The 23,845-nt window shown below is 38.2% G+C and overlaps 1 protein-coding gene across 2 annotated transcripts in view; it reads left to right on the top strand.

The window, feature by feature from the left end:
* The first annotated feature begins 2,899 nt into the window (after nt 1-2,899).
* Nucleotides 2,900-23,845, top strand: part of UBE2W (ubiquitin conjugating enzyme E2 W) — a 66,530-nt gene continuing 45,584 nt past the window's right edge. For both annotated transcript variants that reach the window (XM_043483343.1, XM_043483342.1), the window contains exon 1: nt 2,900-3,016. In XM_043483343.1, coding sequence (XP_043339278.1) covers nt 2,915-3,016 — 102 coding nt within the window. In that variant the 5' untranslated portion in view covers nt 2,900-2,914. The remainder of the gene's footprint in view (nt 3,017-23,845) is intronic.

Below are 23,845 nucleotides of genomic sequence, written 5' to 3'. Positions count from 1 at the left end.
ACATTATCAATATTGCAGGATTTGCCCACTGTTCCCTCTCTGGATCCCTCAACTAATTCGTCAGTTTGTTTTCCCATATTTCTTTCCCTTTTCTGCCAGGAAGTCCAGATGCTTTTAGTCTTCTGTGTTAGAGACTGTTTCTTTTCCTTGGCAGGGAAGACCTCAGGTACATATACAGCTTGTGTCTCTTCTGGTTTTTTTCTTCCAGGAAGGTGGAAGTGGGGGTAGTTTGTGAGATGAAGGAGAATGAACTCCGTGAACCTGATGGTCATTTCTTTCTTTTTTTAATGTACAGGTCTTCAATACAGTTTTATGAGTTTTAAAAATTTTTTATTTATTATTTATTTGGCTGTGACCAGTCTTAGTTGCAATGTGCTGGCTTCTCTCTGTGGTGCTTGGGCTCAACAGTTACCCCTTGACACGTGGGATCTTAGTTCCCTAGGCAGGGATCAAACCGCATCACCTGCATTGGAAGGCAGATTCTTAACCACTAGACAACCAGGGAACTTCCCTGATGGTCATTTCTAATTGCTGTGGAAATTTAAAAATGAACATCATTATCAAATCTAACACAGTAATTATTCCTTACTATTATATAATACCTATTTTATGTAAATTTCTCCAGTTGTCTCCCAAATACCTTTTATAGTGGTTTGTTTGAATCAGGATCCAAACAAGATTAACCTACTGCATTTGTTTAATATGTCTCATGTCTCTTTTATTGAAAATGATGCTATTAAAAAGATACTTTAAGGGTAAGGGAAGCTTTATTGTTGCTGAACCGTTTTCTGAAGAGACTGTACCAATCTTGTTTAGAGTTTATGAGAGCTCCATTTCCTTTCCTACTTTTGAAATTGTCGGGCATTTTATCTTTTGCCTATCTGATAGCAAGCCCCACTCTGTAAAGAAATGAGATGTGTAAAAAAAACAAAATAGAACAAAAACTGAAGAAATGAGATGTGAGTCTGGTCCTCAAACGTTGTATAATCGTTTTAGATATAAACATTTCATGTTTCCTGGAGATAATGATATGTTCCCACTCCATCTGATAGTCACTGTTTTAGCTCCTGAGTACATCAGGATCTTTTATGTACCAATGAAAGAATAAAGAAGATAGTGAGGTAATTATGTCCTATTTAATATTTCCTGGAAAGATATGACTGGTACTGACTTGTCCCTCCTGTGACCATCTTAACACATATAAACCCCAAGGGGCCAGATGTTGATTTTACTGTGAGGAGTGTTAAGACTCCTGTAATTCCTTTTCTTCCTTATTAGTATTTGTCATGGCAAGGTGTTGATTCTGATGATGTCATAATGCTTTGTTTGTGGGGTTATTTAAAGTCACTTACACCTTAGGAAGAATCAGCTTTTAAAGCGAACTGTAGGTGGTTACATTTGATCTTCTGAGATCATAGGGCTAAAGATCTCCAGAAGAAAATATATCTGGAAAAGCTCTCTTTCATGATATGAGATTTACTCAGCTGAAATGTAGGCAACACAACTGGGCTGACATCTAATATGTCCCTGGGTCATCCTTGGTTGCCAAGAGCCTCCAAACATTCCTCAAGGACATGGTCATTTTGTATAACAAAGGGAAAACCAGTCCATTTCTGGGAATCAGGTGGAAGTTTGAGAGAAGAAAAGTATATCAATATAAATTCCTCTTCAGTGATGAAGAATAGGGTGTTTAACATTATACCATAGAATAATTAGTGTATTTTAAGGATCTTTCCCCCTTTTTGAACACATTTTACATTAGAGAATTTCACAGAGAACATTGTGATCTAAAGAGTGGTGTGATCTAAAGTGTGATCTATGTTGCTCTTATATTTAAATCTTATATATATTTCTAAAAAGAACTTCAAGTTAACGACAGTTTAAGGTTTCATTCTGGTAAAGTAAAAGCTTTCTACTCAATGTATCAGCCACCTACATGGAGAAAAAAAAAGAACAGGAAGTGCAAACCTTTGGCTTCCATTTTCCTGTTATAAATCAATAACATCTTCAGTTCTGGAACAGCTTTTAAATGCATGGCTTCTTATAAACGTTAGGAGAACTAGTGCATTCCCAGAACAAATTATGTTATTCAGCTCTCCCTACTCAAATACATGCCTGCGTCAAATGCCCACCATGAAACAGGCTTCAGAGGAGTCTAGATGTGATACAAGGAACAAGTGTATATTGTAACATGACACTGGTACATTAAAAACAATTTCACGTCGAGGGGCAAATCGCTATAACCAAATGTCAATGCCATTACAACTTAACTATTAGTGACACACGGGAAGTTTCAAACTGAGGGTCTAGGGTTAAGGGGAGAAATTGTACACCAAAGAAAAACTTCAAAATGTTCTCTTCCCTCAGGCAAATTTCGGCACTACAAACTTTCTTTTCATTTAAAATATCGAAGTGCTGTTCTGCCCTCAATTCTTATCCCATTGTAGAAGGAAATCTGTGTCTCTCTCTTCCCCAAATTAGGAATATGAGAAGCCTTCCGGGTCCGTAAAGAGCAGAAAACAGCCCGGCAGGAAGTTTCATCTTGCCCAAAGCTGTGAAAGTGGGCATGGTGGTGTAGAAAGAGAATACGAAAGGTAAACTCTGTAAATTTTAACACCTGTGGTTGGGAAAACAAACAAAAACCTCACGGGCCTGGACATCATCAGGATCTCGGAATATAGACAGAAAAAAACAACAACCGTGGTTCGGGTCAGAACCCGAGCAGCGTTTCCTAAGTGATCAGGGTAGCCAGTGGGTTCGTGGTGGAGGCCGGAGAGGTCTACGCGACCGAAGGTAGGGACAGCGCCATTCACTGCGCCCTCGCTTGCCCCTCCCCCGCCCGGGCGCGTAGCCCGCCAGCCAATCCCCTGGCGCCATCCCCTTCCCATCGGAGGCCCCGCCCCCGGCGCCCGGGATGCTGGGCCCCCGCGGCGTGACGCGAGCACGGCAGCTCCGCCCCCTGCGTCTCTGGCCTCGCCGGCCTTGGGGGGATGGTTCCATCATGGCGTCAATGCAGGTAAGAGGAGTTTGCAGCATCTGGGCGGGCTCCGTTGCCGCGGGGAGGATGAGAGCCTTTCCTCCGGGGGTGTGTCTGGGACTCTGGGGCACCTGGGCGGGCTCCGGAGCGGCCCCGGCCACCGTTCCTTCCCACCTTCAGGGCGTTGGGGAGGGGTGAGAGGCGGCGAGAAGAAGGGGGGGTCTCGGTCGGTCGAAGCGGACACCAGCCGGCCGGGAAGTTGGGGGATAAAGAAGGCTAAAGGGGAGGAAGGGGCGAAGTTTGATGTTGGCTCCGCGGCGTTGGTCTCGAATCACCTCCGGCTCACACGGACGACTGTCGCCTGCCTGCCTGCCTGCCTCTGGGCCCAGGGATGCCTTTTCCACCGCGGTCCCCGGCTGGGCGGAAACAGCTGCTCTCGCCGTAGTCGCCGGAGCAGGGGCGGCCCTGAGAGGGGCTGAGTGTGGGGAGCCGAAAAGGCGTTCCAGGAGAAGGCGTTTCGCGGCCTCGACTCAGGCCTCCCACGCCCGGCCTCCCTGGCTGTTCGGTCCCTCGACTCTCCTTTTGACTCTCAGTCCTTTGCCCCAGGGGTACCTTCCTCTATCAGCCTTCGCACTCTCAACGAACAGAAGTCCCACAGCTCATTTTCTCACTCGCCGAAGCTATCCTCAGCCCCTCAGAATCATTTGCCGTCTAACAGGCTATCTCCCCGAAGGACGGATCACCAGCCCCCTATACCTCCCGGGATAGCTCACCCTCCAATCTTTTTATTTCCTACAGTGCCCCACCCTTGCGGTCGCGGTTAGGCTACAGCCCTTTGCCCTTCTTCCCCAGACCTTAGTGGCACCTTAGTTTGGTAAGAGGCGTTTGTTAACCCATGTTATAGCTACCTGACTTGGCAACGCGTGGTTTTCTGGTTTTCCAACTTAATAGACTCTTTTCTTTTTCCAAATCCGAAGAGTTTTTTTTTATTTTAACAGACAAAGATGGCATCCATAATTGCAGTTTTGTAGAGATGAACTCTGCATTATCTATAGCTTGCATTTAATTTATAGATGAAGACTAGCTCTGTCAAAACATAGGAAGAGAAGGCAGAACTCCCCTTTGAAGTATCAGCTGAGCGCTTTTTAGTTTTAACAGCATCTTAAAGAGACCACGTTTTTCTTAGAAGGATTTTATATGCTTTTGTTTCTAGAAGGATAATCAAGTTTCCTTATCCCCCTGCCGATTTTTTCTCTTTTTAGGCGAGAACAGTGCTTTTCTTTTAGCTCCTTTCTGCATTTTCTTCCTCTTTTGTGCACGTATTTGCTTCGCATTTACTTCTGTGCTTTTGTGTTATCTGTCCCCTTTGAGCCTGTTCTCCGTACAAGACTCTTTCTACCTTTGCTTCTCCCTCTGGACTTTACTGCAGAATAGGAAAAAAAACAAAATTGTATATAACATTCCTAGTTGAAGAGATGTCATGAAACTGTCCAGAGAAAAAACAAAAACAATTTCAGGAAACATTATACTTTACCGTAATCTCCCCAGAGACGTTGGAGAGGTTTCGTCATTTGAGGCCAAAAAAGGAACTGTGGAACGCGAGTTGAACAGTAGATCGGCTATGTGACCAATTTAAGATTATTTGTGTTAAGATTAAAACCATTCTTCTTAAGAATAAAAAGATTAAAATCCACAGTACTAGTGATGATATTTGGCAGAGGAATATAGGGATAACTGATATGCTGATTAAAATTAGACCTTCAGTGTCTGGAAAAAGCAGATTTCAAAACTGAGTCAGTACAAAACTTAATGTTGATAGTCTGGAATTTTACACGGCGACTTAAGCAATAGACACAATACTTGCCAGTGTAATACTACATTTTTCTATGTCCCAAGTACCTCTATCTTTTTACCCTTTATTCCTTTATGTCTTCTGATTAGAGGAATGGAAAACTGATGTTTTCCATTTTAATTAAAACTAAATTTTTCCTTTTATTTGTATTTTAGAAGTACCTGATACAGATTCTCTGGTAGTATCTTTTTATTTTTTAAGTTTTTTATTGAAGCATAGTTGATTTACAATATTTTGTTTCAGGTGTTCATCATAATGATTCACAACTTTTAAAGATTATACTCCATTTATAGTTATTAGTAAATATTTGCTATATTCCCTGTTCTGTACAATATATCCTTGTAGCTTATTCATTTTATACATAATAGTTTGTACTTTAGCTTGTACCTGTTAACCTTGTCTCCCTATTTCTCTCCTCTCCCTTTCCCTCTCCAATGGTAACCACTAATCATATCTGTGAGTCTATTTCTTTTTTGTTATATTCACTAGTTTTACTTTTTAGATTTGATATGTAAATGATATTCTACAGTGTTTCTTTCTCTGGTTTATTTCACTGAACATTATACCCTCCACGTGCATCCATGTTGTTGCAAATGGCAAAGTTTCACTCTTTTATGGCTGAGGAATACTGCATCGTGTGTGTGCATGCGCACATGCGCATGCATGCATCAACATCTTATTTATCCATTCATTGGTTGATGGACACTTAAGTAGCTTCCCTGTCCTGACAATTATAAATAGTGCTGCTGTGAACATTTGGCTGCATGTATCTTTTCAAATTAGTGTTTTCGTTTTCTTATACATACCCAGTAGTGGATCATATAGTACTTCTAATTTACATCTTTTTGGGGACCCTTCATACTGTTTATCATAATGCCTGTACCAATTTACATTCCCACCAACAGTGTGCAAGGGTTCCCTCTTTTATGTGCTCTCCTGATAGTATTTGAAAAATATTTTAATAGAGATTAACCAAGCTTTTTGAAACACAGCACTTCTCTGTGTGGTTATTCTGTGTCTTTGCACAAAATTTTTTCCTGACCGTCTTAATAGCAAAGTTTAACTCTTCAAGACAAATAAATTATACATAAAACAGCAACTAAGTTATATTTGTTCATTTACACCTCATTTATTTTTTGAGGGCCCTTTATGTCGGATATTCATCTAGGTGCTGGGGATAGAGCAATGAACAAAAGCAGACAAGGTTTCTGCCTTTGTGGATGTAATAGTCTGGTTAGGAGTGATGGGTAAGAACGAAATATTTAAGTTAATTGCTATTATGTTAAATGGCTATAGTGCTATAGAGAAAACTTGTGGAAGGAGGTTGCTAAATGTTTTTTGAATTTTAGTTAGAGTCCTTAGGAAAAAGTAAGCTGTACATGAATGCTGCTTTAACCATGTCGTTACCTAAAACGTTTTCAGTAGATTTCTTCATCTTACCCACACCAGGGTATTACTGCTGCTGAAGAGGTTACTTAACCTGTAAGAGGAACTGTGTTTTAAAAGTATGCATATTATGCAAATGAATGAGACTTACCTGTATTGATAAAGATGGAAAAAATTAGCCATGAGGATCATCAGGATAGCAAGTAAGGGTGGACTTTCAGGTTTTTTTTTTTTGGAGAGTATGTTGTTGTTTTGTCTTTTTAAAAAAATTTTTATTGAAATATAGTTGATTTACAATGTCATGTTAATTTCAGGTGTGTGGCACAGTGATTCAGTTATACATATCTATATGTAGATAGATATAAAGGGCTTCCCATGTGGCTCAGTGGTAAAGAATCCATCTGCCAATGCAGGAAACACAGGTTTGATCCCTGGGTCGGGATAGTACCCTGGAGAAGGAAATGGCAATCCACTCCAGTATTCTTGCCTGGAGAATCCATTGAACGGAGGAGCCTGGCGAACTACAGTCCATGGTTGCAAAGAGCTGGACACAACTGAGTGGACAGGACTGAGTGCACCTGCACATAATGACTAAACAACAACAACAACAGCATAAGATATACAGTTATATCTGTTGTTTTTCAGATTCTTTTTGGATATCTTAAAGCTGACATTGTAACTACTGTAGTATACTCTATTGGTGCCTTGAAACCTGTTTTTACATTGTAACACACATAGAAAATAATTTTTGAATTGCACACCAGGGTGGATGAGATTGTTGGAGGCTGGAAGCACCTGGCTGGGCAGCTCACAGCGAAACATTGGGAATGAGGATCAGTGTTCTGGTATATCCATAATGCTGGGGAAGCTTCTGTTCCATAGTTTTGCTAGAGTTGTTCTTCAACATATAATTCAAAATTGTGGTTTTCAGATTTCTGTGAACCCTTTGAGATTTTTTTTCCTACTTTTGCTTTTTTTTTCTTTCATTTTTTTCCCTACTGTTTCTTCCTAGAACAGACACAAATCACCAAGTAAGATATGGTTAAATTCTATTTTAAGAAACCATTTGTTCTTCAACATACGATTCAAGATTGTGATTTTCAGATTTCTGTGAGCCCTTTGAGATGTTTTTTTCCTCTTTTTGCTTTTTTTTTTCTTTCATTTTTTCCCTACTGTTTCTTCCTAGAACAGACACAAATCACCAAGTAAGATATGGTTAGATTCTGTTTCAAGAAACCATTCTTAGAGAATGGTGGGCTCATGATGGTACTTCAACTTTACAGGAATTGAATAAATAGATTTACATTAATTCTGATGATTCTAGAAATCTTAAATTATCAAGTGGAAAGTTGGTCATACCAGTTGTTTAGATTAGCATTTTAGGGACTTAGATTATTTGGTAAGACTTTCTTAGAACGTTATTAGAGTGAATCTTTTACGTGATTCAAAACATTTCTTAAAAGTGGAGCAATATTAGGGCATTCTGTTTTCAACTAAACCATAAATTTGCATTTTTTGTGTATGTTTCTTTTTTCATTTTGTTCTTAATCTTTTTTTTCTTCCCCATGGGCTCATTTCATATTATGAAATGATTAATTAATTTTGCCTCCTGGATATATTTTCTGATTTTAGATTTTAGCTGTTTCATTCAGACTTCTTTATGTTGGAAGATTTTTAGTATACCTGGTATACTTTTCTAATTTGACCACCTAGATTTATTAATTTTAGTTAATAAGCAGCCTTTACTTTATGTCTTAAGATCTTAGAAAGTCAGTGTATAGTAGTTGATACTTTAGCAGTGATATACTTGAGAGAAATGATCAGTTGAATTACTCTTGTGGCTTTTCTTCATTTTCTTCTTTCTTATTTGGGTATTATACTGACTGTTGATTTGGTTAGATGGAGGGAGATTGATTGTGAATATGTGCTTATTTTTAGATGACTTAGAAGCAATAAATTATTTTGGGGTATTCACAACTTTGCATTGTTGTTTACTCAAATAGTTGGTTCTAGCCATTGAGAGAGAGAGTGTGGGTTCTTGAAAGTGAAAGTGTTAGTTGCTCAGTCTTGTCCAGCTCTTTGTGACCCCATGGACTGTAGCTCACCAGGCTCCTCTGTCCATGGAATTCTCCAGGCAGGAATACTGGAGTGGGTTGCCATTTCCTTCTCCAGGGGAACTTCCCGACCTAAGGATCAAACCTGGGTCTCCTGCATTACAGTCAGATTCTTTACCATCTGAGCCACCAGGGAAGCCCCAGGGAAGTGATTGAGAGATAAGAGTATGAGTTCTTTCTGACATTATTATTATAGTCATATTACTTGACAGTTAGATTCCATATGACTATTTTTGTTGATATCATCATGAAGGGTTACAGCTTAATCAAAAGTGAGAAAACTGATTGTCATCCCAGATCCTGAGGCTTACTAAATACTGGAGGCTTGTGGAGTGTACCTAGAATTATAGTACCTAAGAAGGTTGGCTAGATACTCTGGCCGGGAATGGGGCCAACACAGAGCTGTTGGAGCAAGTGCTGAAGGAAAAGGGAAACAGCAAAGAGTAGAATTGAAGATGTTCTGTGTCAGTGATAAACATAAGTAGAAAAAAAAAAAAGTAGATAGTAGACTTCACCAAACAAAAGCATAAAGCTGGGGTGATTATCTTTTCTTTGTGTGTGTGTGTGTGTGTATGTGTATGTGTGTGTGTAATAAAGTTTAATAAAGAGTACCCCCCTGCTAGTCTTTAGCTCTGTGTTCATCAGAAGGTGGCAGAAAGAGTACCTGATTGTCTTAATTCTCACAGCAGTCATTGTGGTATTTTTCTTTTTGCTTTTAATCAATTGTTGCTTTACAAGATGCCTTCTATTTTTGTCGTAAAAGTGTTGGTTTGGATCTCTTATTTTAACTTTTTAGGTCTCTTCTACTTCGTTGGCCCATAGATTTGATAAGAACAACAACAACAAAAAAAAGTCCTCTCTCATTGTCCCTTAAATGTGCACATAGTGATTACTGTGAGTGCTTGTCCATCACTTGACACAGCAAATTCTGCGTTAGTTCTATTTTAGAGAAATCTAATAAACAGTTTTCTTAATAGAAAGGTTGAGTACCTATGAAGAAACAATTTAAAATTCATTTTTATATTACATGTGTATTCCCCTCAAAGTTGGCTTATTTTCTTGATTTATATGTGCCATAACTTTAGTGTTTTTCAAAGTATTTACATTCTCTCTGGATTCTTACTCCAGCCTTGTAAAACGGGACATCAAATCCCATTTCAGTCTAATAAAAAGAGTGATTTTTGATACATAATCACTTATTTGAGAAGTGACTTACCCAAAATTGTATTGCAACTGAGTAGTGAAGCTGATGCTGTTAAGATGTAGGTAATGAACATACTAACAAGTTTGATCTTGTAGTGAAATCATGGGGATATTTATTTAACTCTTCATTCAATAATTTACCATTCTCTAAAATATTTTATAGCTTCTACAGCTAAGAAACTGAGAGGAAACTGTTCCTTATATTTTAAAATATAAACTTACTTTATGTAGCAAAATTTTTACAAAGGTTCTTTATGCATGTACTTGATCATTGAATAAAACTATAATGGCAGATCTTTAGTGTTCAAAGATAATCTTTATTCTTAAGGAGAGTTTTTAGAAGGATGATCTGGCATTTTTCTTTTTCTTTTTTAAAAATATTTTTTCTTATGATGAGAACTCATTTTACTTTTGGCCGTGCTGGGTCTCCCTTGCTATATGGGCTTTTCTCTAGTTTCAGAGAATGCGGGCTACTCTAGTTGCAGAGTGCAGGCTTCTCTTGCAGTGGCTTCTCTTACTGCTGAGCAGGGGCTCTAAGGACGGTGGGCTTCAGTAGTTGCAGTTTCCTGGCTCTAGGTCACAGGCTCATTAGTTGTGGCAGAAGGGCTTAGTTGCTCTGCAGCATGTGTGGCACGTGGGATCTTCCTAGATAAAGGATCGAACCTGTGTTTCCTGCACTGGCAGGTGCATTCTTTACCACTGAGCCACCAGGGAAGCCCTGGCATTTTTTCTGAAAATGCACTTCTACATAGTATTTATCTAGGTTGAGCCTTTGTTTAGATGACTTTTGTTGCAACTTTATATCATTATCTGCTTCACTATTTTATCTGCGTAATACTTATTCATGTTCGTCAGGTGTTTTTAAAATGTCTCTGTTTGATAGCCTTTATTTGTGAATGCTGTTTTTGGAGTACCAGCAAATGGTGCATGCCTTTGAGTTATTTTTTTTTCTGAGAAAAATTGTATTCTCATTCAGTTGCTTTTATAAAACTTCATTAGGAAAAAGCGCCCAGGATCTGGAGTCGAAAGACCTGGATTCAGGCTCTCTTTCACTGCTTAACAGCTGTGTTGCACAAAAAACCATGTGTAATGTAGTGATTAAGACAAAGTAGATGAGCAGAGAGGTAAGCATTTATGAAACTCCTCTATTTACCTTCCCAAACCTTTTTATAGTATTCTCCGTGTGGTGCTTGGCAGAACTTGATTCTTCCAGTTGTTCAGTTAGAAACCTTGGTTTCATCCCACTCCACAGTCAAACCATCAGCAGATTCTGTTGAGCTCTACCTTCAAAATAAATTCAGAATCCAGCCATCTACTCTTCTGCATCATTGTGTGTGTGCGTGCTAAGTCGCTTCTGTTGTGTCCAACTCTTTGAGACCCTATGGACTGTAGCCTGCCAGGTTTCTCTGTCCATGGGATTCTCCAAGCATGAACACGAGTGGGTTGCCATGCCCTCCTCCAGGGGATCTTTGCAGCCCAGAGATCGAACTCATGTTTCTTATGTCTCCTGCATTGGCAGGCAGGTTCTGTACCGCTGGAGTCACCTGCATCATTACCTGATGTAAATCATCGTCATCTGTCATTTACATTGTATCAACAGCTTCCTAACTGGTTTCCCTGCTTCTGCACTTGTTCCTTTACATTCTTTCCTCAACCCATCATTTAGATTCTTTCAAAACAAAAGTCAAATGTTACTTCACTCACATCCCTCCTGTGGCTTCCCTATTTTATTGAAAATACAAGCTAAAATTCCTGTTAGTGACCTAGAAGGCCTAACATTATCTGTCTCGTTCAGCACCCTCCACCCCACCCTCTTCACTTCTCTGCAGCTATGTGGGCCTCCCTTTTGTCCTTGCCCTGTTATTTCCTCTTCTTGGAGTGCTCTTCTCCACGTATCTGATGGCTCACTTCCTTTTTTGTCTGAGATCTTTGTTCAGATGTAGTTTTCTGAGAGAAGCCTTGTTTGACCACCCAGTACCAGGTAGTACTCACGTCCCTGGCATTTGCAGTGCCCCTTGACCTGCTGCATTTGATCTTTATATGCCTGGCATATTGTTAATCAGTATACTGTTTCTGCTGGACATACCCCAGTGCCTGGCATTTAGTAGACCTTCAGTAACTGTCGGTGGAATAAGCACAGGTTTGAATTCAGATAAACTTTGTTTGAATTCTAGCTTTGCCACTTAAAATCTGTGTAACCTTTTTTAAAAAAACCCATCATACGGGGTAAAATTACAAATCACTTCATGTCATAGATCTTTGGAATTGTTTGTGAGTTATATCTTATAATTCTGTAGGCCTCTTATTTGTGTAAACTACCTCTGTCAGATAATCACTTTAAAAAAATTTTGATTCCTGGTCCTTTGTTGCCTACCAACAAAGGCCACCAAAAAAGCAAATTTCCTTTATATGAAGTCTCTCCTTGTGTTTACACACCACAGGAAGCAGAGAAGAAGTATGATTTCTAATTAGCATGTATTCTTTGCCAGTCCTCTTCAAAGTTTGAGAGTTAGCCAAGTAAAATTTTGAGCCTTTTACATCAGTTTTAAATGGCAAGTTCAGCTTTTTCCTTTTTTTTTTTAATTGAAATACAATTCATGTATCATAAAACTTAACCTTTTTTTAAAGTATAAAAGTCAGTGACTTTTAAAATATATTCACACCCATGGTCACTAAAAGAATATATTCACAAACTCACCCCTAAAAGAAACCCCTTAGCCATTATCAGTCACTTTGTTCCCAGTGTATCATGTTACCTGGTCCCCTTCTTCTCCTACCCCCACCCTTGGAAATCACTAATTTGTTTTCTATCCTTAAAAGATTTGCCTTTTTGGGGCATTTCATATAAATGGAGTCATGCAATATGTGGCCTTTGGGACTGGCCTGTACCACTCAGCATAATGTTTTTGAGATTCATCCATATTGTAGCTTGTGTATCAGTACTTTGTTCATTTTTAGGCTGAGTAATAGTCCATTTTATGGTTATACCACAGCTTGTTTATCCACCAGTTAATTGACATTTGGTTTGTTTCCTGTTCCTGTCAGTTAATTGACTATTTGTATTATTCCTACTTTTTGAATAATGCTGCTATGGGTATTTATAAACATGTTTTTGTGTGGACATGTTTTATTTGTGTTAGGTGTATACCTAGGAGTGGAATTGCTGAGTCATTTGGTAACTCTTTTCTTTTTTTATTTTTCTCATTTGGTAACTCTTATGTTTAATGTTCTAAGAAACTGCCAGACTTTTCCATGTCAGCTGCATTGTTTTACATTCCCATGAGCAGTGTGCAGAGCTTCCAGTTTGTACATATTCTGGCTAATATTTGTTGTGCATTTTATTAAGTGTAACTGTCCTAGTTGGGTGTGAAGTGGTATCTCGTTGTGGTTTCTTTTTGCATTTCCTTAATGAGTAATATTGGACATCTTTTCTTGTTTTTATTGGTACATTTCTTGGAGAAATGTCTATTCAAATCCTTTGCCATTTAAAAAATTATCTTTTTATTGTTGACTTGTGAGAGTTCTTTCTTTGTATATTCTGAACTTATTAGACATTTGATTTGCAAATATTCTTTTATTCTATGAACTATGTTTGCACATTCTTCCTGGTATCCTTTGAAGCATAAATATTTTTAATTATGATGAAGTCCAGGTTTTTTCTTTTGTCATTTGTATTTTTGTTTTGTATCATTACTTAATTCAAGGTTATGAAGACTTGCAGTTTATTATACTTTTCTTCTGAGAGTGTTATGGTTTTAGCTCTTATATTTACATCTTGATTTATTTTGAGTTAACTTTTGTATACGGTTTGAGGCATATTTAGCTTTATAGAATCAATATGGCAGGTTGTTTTGCTTTTGAAGTTGTGTAGATCTACGATGAGGATCCATCAGGTTTGATAATATTCAGCTGGATTCAAGTTGTTTCTTTTGGTGAGTGCAGCTATTATCTATTTTTCAGATATGAATTTATAGTGTAGCCCTACTACTAAAAAATGTGATTGTAATCCTGATAAACTATTACTGAGAATATGTATGTAGTCATATGTTGACTTTTATTATAATTAAAATAGACATACCACCTTTGATTTTTAAACTTGCAAAAGCATTGAGCCACTGGACATTTTAGAGGTCATCTAGTCCAACCATCATACCTTTAAATCATTGCTGAATTTTGTGATTAGTGATCGTTGGTAAAATGTTTACTTTTGTACCTCATGGAAGGCATGTGTTGAGCAAATTGAGTATATAGTTCTTTTTTAGTATATAGATTTGATATGAGAAAAAATGTTACAGAAAAAATGTCCCTTAGATAGGAAAACCAATTTAAAGATTGTAGTGGAGAAAATTACGTAGCTGGGCATATTGGTGCCATCTTTGCTCTTTATATTGCTTAGTGGAAACCTCATAAGTTCCTGTCTTTTGAGCTACCTTTGCTTTGATATTTCTAGTCTATCCACATGGTTCATGGATTCTGTACTTGTGAATCCACCTACTTGGTAACATTTATTTGTAACCCTGAAATCAATTCTCATGGTGCTTTTGTGGTGATTTGCACACGTGCAGAGTGGGAAGATTTGAGTTGCTGGATGTGCATGTGCCCTGCTCAGGTGAAACAGAGCAACACTGTCTTGTTTCAGCTGCTGTACAATAAACAAATACTGTTCCTTGGGTCTGTTGCCACTTTTTTCACATTTTTGTGCTTTTGGTGATTTCACTGTTTAAAATGGCCCTTAAGTATACTGGAGTGCTGTTCAGTCTTTCTAGTTCCAAGAAGACGGATGTGTCTTGTGCAGAAAATCTGTGCATTAGATAACCTTCATTTAGGCATGTGCTGTTGCCCTTGGGTTCAGTGTTGAGTCAGCAGTATATATTAAGAACTCTTTAAATAGGAGCACACAAAAACTAAGGTTATTATTAATTGGTTGAATGTGAGCGGAGGATTACAGGAGCCTAACCCTGTTTTCCTCTGGGAACATGGATCACTATTTGCTAATTAAGTATTTGCTGTGACTTTATAGAATGTAGCTACTGTGAATAATGAAAATTGACTGTATTTTGATTTAAATTTCAGTCCCCCTTTGATTGGAAATGTGTTGAAGCCATGTTAAAACTGGTAAAATGTAATGTCACTCTGGTCAGGTTCCTTGTTTGCTTTTTTCCATTTTCTACTTTAGATACTGTTCCTCAGTTTTTTTTTGTTTTTTTTTTAAACTTACCCACATAGTGCAAGTCAGTGATTTTCAATGTTGGCATCATGTTGAAGACACTTAAGGAGCTTTAACAACAACTATTCCCAGAGAGTAATTGGTCTGGCGTTCATCCTGGATATTGAAATTTTTCTCAGCACCTTGTTAAGCCTGATCTGCTACCTAAGTTGAAAATTTATCTAGCTACAGTGGGAAATTTTAGCTGTGCAAATTATGTAAATTGTATAAGATATAATACTTATCCTTGGACCAGATTTGGCATTCAGGAGATGGTAGACCTTTCAAAGTTGATGCCTCTGGAGAGATCCTTTTAAGAACCAAAGTTGAGACTATGAAACTGTTTTATGTTCCTGGCTGATTAGGGTTCTATCAAAAAACATCTGTTTTCTTTAGTATCAGAGCAAATGTTGACTACCTTGCAAAAGTCTCTTGTTCTGATGGCTCCTTTATATAAAGAAACAGAGTATCTGCTGTAAAGAGCTCTTTCTGGAGGAGGATTAGTGAAGGAAATGCATTGGAGATGTGGCTACTGGGAACTTGCCTGGTGGATGCCACAGGCCAGAACCAAGAGTTAACATGCCTCCACTGCACACCCTGCATGCTGCAGCTGAGATCCGGTGCAGCCAAATATGTACATACATGGTTTTTTTAAAAAGAAGATGTGGCTGCTGGGTGACCCTCCAGGCTTAGTTGTGAGCTGAGTGATTCTTCTGTGCCAGTTGTGTACCTGGACAAACATTTTATATCAGGAATCTTTGGAGTTGAATGAATAGTTACCAATCTAAGGTTGTTGGGTTTTGGGGTTGTTGTTTTTTGTTGTTGTTGTTGTTTTAAATAATCTCAGGAGTCCTATATTAAAATGTAAATAGCCCTTGGAACATTAGTCTTGTTTTTAGTCTTTTGGCCATTATTGTTACTCCATGCAGCTCCCATGTTAGGCCTATGCCAAGAGCTTTTTGTTTGTTAAAATCACTGAGAATCAGGCTCTTTATGATTCTGGGGCCTGAGTCTATTTTTCCTGTCTTTAGGTTGAACTGGATATTACTGTAAACATGTAGATTCTGTCAGTAGCTTTTACTTGCTGTGAATACTTAGCAGCTCTTGTTAGTCTCTTTTTATAGTGAGCTTCTGCTTTGCATTATGGGTAGCTTTCACAGTTCCCAATTTTGTTTTCTCATTTTTCCTTAGGTTTTTTTTTTTTTTTTTTAAGACTTATCTAGCTAAGTTACATACTCTTTCTGCTCTTTATACTGTCATTTTGAATTCAGATTTTACTCAAAATCTCCATTAGTTCTTTAAAACTTTACACCGGGCATCGTGAATCCACCAAACAGTCCCAGTCTCACAGCTGCACACTTTTTACCTCCTGTGTCCTCATAGCACCCTTTACCTCTTTCATAGGATTTTTCACTTCCACCTTGTACTTTTATAAAGGCACTTTATTGATTTTTAAGTCACTGAGGGCAGTGTGCTACTAGTAGTAAGCTCTCAAGTAAAAGTAAAGACATACTTTTTTCAAAATAGTTCAGAAGTAATATCAAAGCATTGCCTTTTTGCCCTATCTTTTGTTTTGGCTTCTGCCGTGGCCCAATTAGGGCTTCCCAGGTGGTTCAGACTGTAAAGTATCTCCTGCAATGGGGAGATTTGTGTTCGATCCCTGGGTTGGGAAGATCCCCTGGAGAAGGGAATGGCAACCCACTCTAGTATTCTTGCCTGGAGAATCCCATGGACAGAGGAGCCTGGTGTGGGCTACAGTCCATAGGGTCGCAAAGAGTCGGTCATGACTGAGCGACTGACACTGGACCAGTTAAACTAAAGAACAGGAAAAAGTGTATAGTATTTTACATTAATGTTCATTTCCTGTTAATTAAATGCATTGTTTCAACTAGGTTAACATTTGGTTTGTAACTCTTTACTTTGAAGATAATGCTTCAGTGAAAGTCTTATTTGTATCCCCTTCTCCTCCCCCACCCCCCGCCACCATGGTAGGTTTTTCCCCTTAAGCTTCCAGTCTACACTTATTTTGACAGCAAATAATCTTAGGTCTTGCTTCATGGAGACTAAAGTTACGTGATTGCTCTCTCCCTAAGCCCAACTATGTTGTGTCTCAGGATACTTCTTCTCATTCCTGAAATTGTATTCCTTTTCCAGTTGTATTCCTAAGGTGTGTCTAGGTGTGGATCTGTCTGTCTGTGCCTGTGGGAGGAGGAAGTATGAGGTTGTATGGGTGGAGGAGTTTTAGTGTAAGGAGTCTGGTTCTCTAAGAAGTAGCAGAGGACAGAACATCTGTTGATGTCTGAAGTTCAGGCTGGGCTTCTGATCAACCTTATTACCCTTAAACGTAGTGTTGACTTAAAGAAAGACACAAAACCTGAGAGTTGTGAGTTTAAATATTATTCAGGGTCTCACTGAGTATGGTAGCCCGGGAGATAGTCACTCAGCTTTGAGGAAACTGCTCCAAAGAGGTGGCGGAGAAGCCAATTTATATATGATTTTTGGCTAGGAAATATTAATGCATGCATTCAGGCATACATCTTGGTAAAACTTGACTGCTAATCACAAAGAACAGATATACTAAGTGATGACTTTTAGTGCTTGTTTGTTTATGGAAAGATGCAAGAATCTGGCATCATTGCATTTCTTCCTGAGGGCCTGTTTTATCCAGGGAACAGAGTTCCTTATCCTATTTTTCACTCTGAATTCCCCTCAGGTTGTACCGTTGGTGGGCAGCTGCAGTGGGTTACACCTTAACACTTGTAGAACTGGGTGGTGAGCATCAAGCCCTTTGTTCTTTGTGTATGGTAGTGATGGTGTTTTCCTAGTGACAGAGCTTTACTTCAGATTTTTTAAGTTTAAAATATAATGGAAGAATTGGTCCATTTGGACTACTACTACCAAAAACAAAACAAAAATTACCACAAAAAACCTCTACGAGGATATAGAAGCCGAGTTCAATCTTGGCAAGCCTCTAGTTTTCATAAGTTTAATGACATTGACAGGAGTACCAGAGAAAGCCAAGACAGTTAGTGGCGTTGGCTTGGAAAGGATTATCTGTGATCCTAAATAGCAAAAGTAGCATTATTAGGTACTACTTCTTCCTGTTTTGCACCACCTGTTCTAAAATAGACTGTTGTATTGGGTTCTGACTGAAACCAGATTTTCCTATATAGATACATTGAATTTTTTTTTTTTCTTTCCTTTTTTTGGCCATGGGATCTCAGTTCCCTTACTAAAGGTTGAACTCAGGCCACGGTGGTGAAAGCCTGGAATCCTAACGACTAGGCCACCAAGGAAACCACTCCCCCCCACATTAAATAATCTTTAACTTACTTTAGATCCTCATAAACTGGCAAAAATTAAGACTAAATTTTAAAAAATTCAGCAGCTCTTCTTTTTGGAAAAACAGTTGAAAGGTACATAATTTCTTAAACTGATATCATAGAATGCCAAAATTGATTTTATAAATTAGTCATTTATACTTTCATATTTCTGCATTCCTTATTAGAGTGAATCTTGGTATAAATACATTTTATGTTCTCTTTATTTTTTCAAGAAATTGGAGTTTCGTGTTATTCTGAAAAAAACTTGGTTGCTGGTTTCATAAAAAAAATAAATTGTAATGGCCTTGCCTTGTGTTGTAAGTTGTTGACTTCTGAGTTTGTTTGGAGTAAAAGGATATATGTAGGGATATGAATATATATAATAACACAGCTCACATTAGATGAGGATATTATGTATCACACAGGATTTATAATACTGAGAAGTGCTTAAAACCATAATAAAAATACTTACATCACTTGTGAAACTACAGAAAACTAACTATAGGTATATATGATTGAATTAGACTGAACAGTATATGGAGGAAGCTTTAACTTGTGAAAATTGAAATAGAGTAACCTGTGTTCTGGAGTTTTTGATTTAAAAGAACTCAGAGATAATCCTTTTTTAAAATGAAAAAATGGACCCAGAACTTAGATAACTTCTCTAGATGTGATACTTAGGGTATACTTGAAATTTGAGAAATGGTCTCCCTAACTTAAATTTATTATTTGTACTTTCAGATAACTCTACTTGACAGAATAAAAATGTTCTCAAATTTTTTGTAGTATCTTTTATTTATCTAAGATGGATTCCATTGCAAAATCAGATTTTATGTTCATTGAAAAATGTTGAACCTAGAATAGTAATATTACAAGAGGAATACAGTACATCTTTAAAAATATGTATTTGTTAAAAGAGTATTAATAACATTACTCGGTATTATAACTGAGTCATACTAAGTAAATTATAAATAACCAGATGTGTGCTCCTTTGAGACTAAATCTGCAAAAAGGATATATCCATGTAATTAAGATCCATCTTGTCTTATAGCTTAAAAAGAATCTTATAAAATCTTTTTGAAGTCATAAAACTTAAAAGATGTGGAAGCTGTCCTTTGGTAGAGAGTTAAGCATCAGTATTTGTTTTAGCAGTATGTCGCGATCTAGTTAGCCATATTCCTGTTTCCACACTTTTACCATTACAAGCTGCATGTGTGCTGCTTCCTCTCCCTTGCACCCCCAGTTTTGTGTTATTCTTTAGGGTAAATTTTCAAGAATGGTGTTACTAAGTCATAGAATCTGGGTTTTCTAGCTTTCAAAATACCTGATGATAGTGAATTGAAAGTTGTGGCACCAAAAGTACCAGAAATTTTTGCTCTGTGAGTACCTACAAAACGAGGGCACAGCAAGTAAAATGTAAGAACCCATAGCAGAAATAGGAAGAGAAGCCAAGTTTGGCATAATAGAATCAAAGAGAGAAAGCTCTTCACATGAAAGATTGTAAGTGATAAATCTGTGAAATAAGACCTCCAGTAGATTTAATCAGTAAGTGGCTTGAACTCTCAGAAGCTTGCAGGGATTGAAGCTTTAAGTGAATATATTAGAGGGGAAGTAGAGGCAGTGGATGTTGGCTCACCCACTTCTTTCATGGAGTTGTACAATGAAAGAAAAGGAAGACATTGACAGAGAAAATAAATCATGACTGTTTTAAAGCTAGGAGAGACCCAGTTGATGACTGAAGGAAGGGGTTATGGACTGGGAAAGAGTGAAGTTACTAGAAACCACATTATTGACTCTGAGAACAATATCCTGGATGAGTTGGTAAGGCATGAGGTCCAGAGAGAGGTGGAAGGATTTGAGAAGGGGAGAGAATCTTCTTTTTCAGTTGAAAGGAAAGCTGAAGTTTGTTATTTAAAATATCACTCCAGGAAATTCCCTGGCAGTCCAGTGCTTAGGACTCAGAGCTTTCACTGCCAAGGGACTGGGTTAAAAGAAAAAAAAATTCCCCCAAATGAATGAAGTTGATACACATTTTCATGCGCTTTCTAATAAAGTTCTTTCTCATATCCTAATTTTAGGATATTTTTATTTCATATCTTTGCTTTAATTGCTATCTGTAAATTTTAATACTACATAGAGTGTTTATTTAAACTTTTCAAAATATGGTTAAATTTGCCGACCCATCTCATTCTGTTAGTCACAATCCAGCTTCTCAGGTGGCTCAGTGGTAAAGAGTCCACCTGCTAGTGCCGGAGATGTGGGTTTGATCCCTGGGTTGGGAAGATCCCCTGGAGAAGGAAATGGCAACCCTCACCAATATTCTTGCCTGGGAAATTCCATGAACAGAGGGGCCTGGTGGGCTACAGTTCATGGGGTTGCAGAGCTGGATGCTACTGAGCATGAGGTAGATATTTAATTATGTAGAAATTAAGGCAGAATATTACTTACACAAAGTCACACATGCTATACACTCCTGGAAAGCAGATGTTGAGTGTTCCAGTTGAACATACTCCTTTTAGCACCTAGACATTTTCTTCCCTCTCCTGGAATGCACCTTGTGGCTTCTAGAATCTTAGTTGCTTGACCAGGGATTGAACCCCAGTCCCCAGCATTGAAAGTGTGGAGACTTAACTCCTGGACCGTGCACTTTTACTCTTAAGGCTTGACTTTTGCTTACATTTTTAACGAATAAATAACCAGTTCTATTACCCTAAATCCTAATTCTTGCCTCATGTGATACATCTACAGTTTGGTTTGTAGGTCAAACCAGACTTTCTACTCAGCATATTTATTTAAGACTTGAGGGCTTCTCTTGTGGCTCAGTGGTAAATAATCTGCCTGCCAATGCAGGAGACACAGGTTTCATCCCTAGTCTGGAAAGATCACACATGTGGAACAGCTGATCCCGTGGGCACAATTACTTAGCTTGTGCTCTAGAGCCCAGGTAATCTGACTGCTGAAGCCTGCGTGCCCTAGAGCCCATGTTCCACAGCAATAGAAACCACCCAGTGAGAAGCCTGCACACCGCAACAAAGAGTAGCCCCTGCTCCCTACAAGTAGAGAAAAACCCACCAAAAATAAATAAATAAATTTAAAGGGGCGGGGGGGAAGAGTTGGTGTGTGCCAAATCATGTATAATCTACATTTCCCACTACATAGTTGTCTTATGCTTTATGATATTTTATTTGCCTCAGCAGCTTTATTAATAGTTATCAAAATCTCTGAATGTAGCCCAGCATAGCCAAACCTGAAAAGGTAAAAAATTTTGAATTGCACATTTACAAGGGGGGAAAAAAATTTAAATATTCCTCCCATGTCAAGAAAGCTTACCTAAAATGAGACCTTGACTCTATCAGACTTAATGCTAATTATTGCTTTTCACCTAGAGCTTGAAATGTAGTGATCCCAAGGGCAGGACAGTAGATTCTCAACTGTATTTTATTTCATCCAGAGTCAAGGTTTCTGGGTAGCTTAAATATTTTATTTAGAGTGTTAATTTCCAGAACACCAGACAGATAACTTCTGAACTAGCTTGAGAAATTTGGATATGATTTTATCACTGTAAACTCATTGCCTCCTGGAGCCAAGCTGCTTTAAAGTTTATATCATGGATCCACTGGGCTCATGGTAGAGAGGATACCTAGCCTAAAGAGTTCATTTAAAAGGAGCAGCCAGACTTCAGCTCTGGTTGATTCAGTTATTTTTGTCTGTCATTCTGAATGTTCTCAAGAAACTTGAATCTACACGTCCAAAACTGATTTTAATCTTATCTGCCTCCATCTCCACATAGACAGACTAGCTTCCTGTACCTGTTACTCCTGCTGTGTATGTTTCAAATTAATATTTCCACCATCACTCAAGCTAACCTGGAGTCTTTTTTGTTTTTTTCTCTTTCTCACTTCTCTTGATCATTTACCACTAAATCCTGTCTGTTCTGTATATTGGTTGTTCACTAGTAATGTCTCAACTTCTTATTCTTCAGTTTTCAGTTTGGCTTCCTGGCCTTCATTCTATCTTAAACTTCTCCAGTACATCTGCCACACTGTTTTCAGTTATAAGGGTTAGAGAGGGAGAGGGAGATTATTGTCTAAAAGTCTAGGAGTTGTTACTACCTGTGGGTGGAACTAAAGAGCCTGTACTTGTGCTCAGCTGCTGGAGACACTGGTGCGAGTTCCTGCTGCTTCGTAGAACCGCGCACACTCCTGGTTCTTCCCCTGCCTGGTCTTGACTTCAGTAGGAGGAGACTCATTCACTTGGGTGTATCAGACCAGGAAAGAATGGGAGGGGAAATGGCATTTTTCTTCTACTTTTGTCTTGTGTCGTTCCCCACCCCACCCCCACCCCCAGTACCTTCTGTTGGCAAAGTGGAAGACAGGGGAGTCTGGCAAAAATAGTTTACAGGCTTTTTTGTCTCTATTACTTGGAGAGATGTTAATAAAATCTCCTACTATGAAGGTAGATTTGTTAATTTTCCTTTTGTTTTTGAAGCTAAGTTGGATATAATTACACTTTTGATGAACTGAACCTTTTATCATTATGTAGTTTGTTTTTTAAAAATCTGTTAGTATTTTTGGTCTTAAAGTCAATTTTACTTGATACTAGTGCAGCTATATCAACTTTTGATCTGGTGTCTTTTTTCTGTCCTTTGATTTTGAACCTTTCTTTGACCTTACGTTTTAGTTATGTCTTTTAAAAATCACAGAAACTATATATTTTCACCATCCATTTAACTTTTATCTTTTAACTAAAGAAGTTACTCATTTTTTAATGTTATTCTTGTTTGTTGTTCAGTTGCTAAGTCGTGTCCAGCTTTGCGACCCATGAACTACAGTACTCCAAGCTTTCCTGTCCTTCACTATCTCCTGGAGTTGGCTTAAACTCATGTTTATTCAGTCAGTGATATCATCCACCATCTCATCCTCTGCTGGCCCCTGTTTTCTTTTGCCTTCAGTCTTTCCCAGCATCAAGGTCTTTTCCAGTGAGTTAGTTTCATCACATCAGGTGGCCACAGTATTGGAGCTTCAGCATCCATCCTTCCAGTGAATATTCAGGGTTGATTTCCTTTAGGATTGACTGGTTTGATCTTAGTGCTGTCCAAGGGATTCTCAAGAGTCTTCTCCAATGCCACAATTTGAAAACATCGATTCTTCCATTCTCAGCCTTCTTTATGGTCCAACTCTCAACATCTGTGCGTGACTACTGGAAAAACCGTAGCTTTGACTTTTGACTTTGTTGGCAACGTGATGTCTTTGCTTTTTAATATGCTCTCTAGGTTTGTCATGGCTTTTCTTCCAAGGAGCAAGTGTCTTTTTTAATTTTGTAGTTGCAGTCACCATCTGCAGTGATTTTGGAGCCCATGAAAATAAAGTCTGTCACTGTTTCTGCTTTTCCCCTATCTATTTGCCTTGAAGTGATGGTGTATATAAGTATATATGTATATAAATATATATATATAAAAGTATGTAGTGCAAACATGGGTATCCACTTCTCTATTTATACTGCTAGGAGGGAACTACTATAAAATGGTTGGATGTGCTTGCTTCTGGTCTTTTCCATATTCATTTATATGATGTTTGTATAACTCTTGCTTTTGTTTTAATATAAAGAAATTACATGTATTTTTGAGGCTTGCTTTTTTCCATTTCAGTATGTTTTGGGATTCTTCTGTTTGTGTTAGTACACAGAAATCCACATTATTCTTTTTTTTTTTTTAAAGACATAGCTTTTAAAAAAGTTATTTATTCATCTATTTTTGGCTGTTCTGGATCTTCATTGCTGTTTGCA

Source organism: Cervus canadensis, chromosome 12 (genome assembly GCF_019320065.1).
Source record: "Cervus canadensis isolate Bull #8, Minnesota chromosome 12, ASM1932006v1, whole genome shotgun sequence".
Classification (NCBI taxonomy): domain Eukaryota; kingdom Metazoa; phylum Chordata; class Mammalia; order Artiodactyla; family Cervidae; genus Cervus; species Cervus canadensis.
This window is presented reverse-complemented; position numbering and strand designations above follow the sequence as displayed.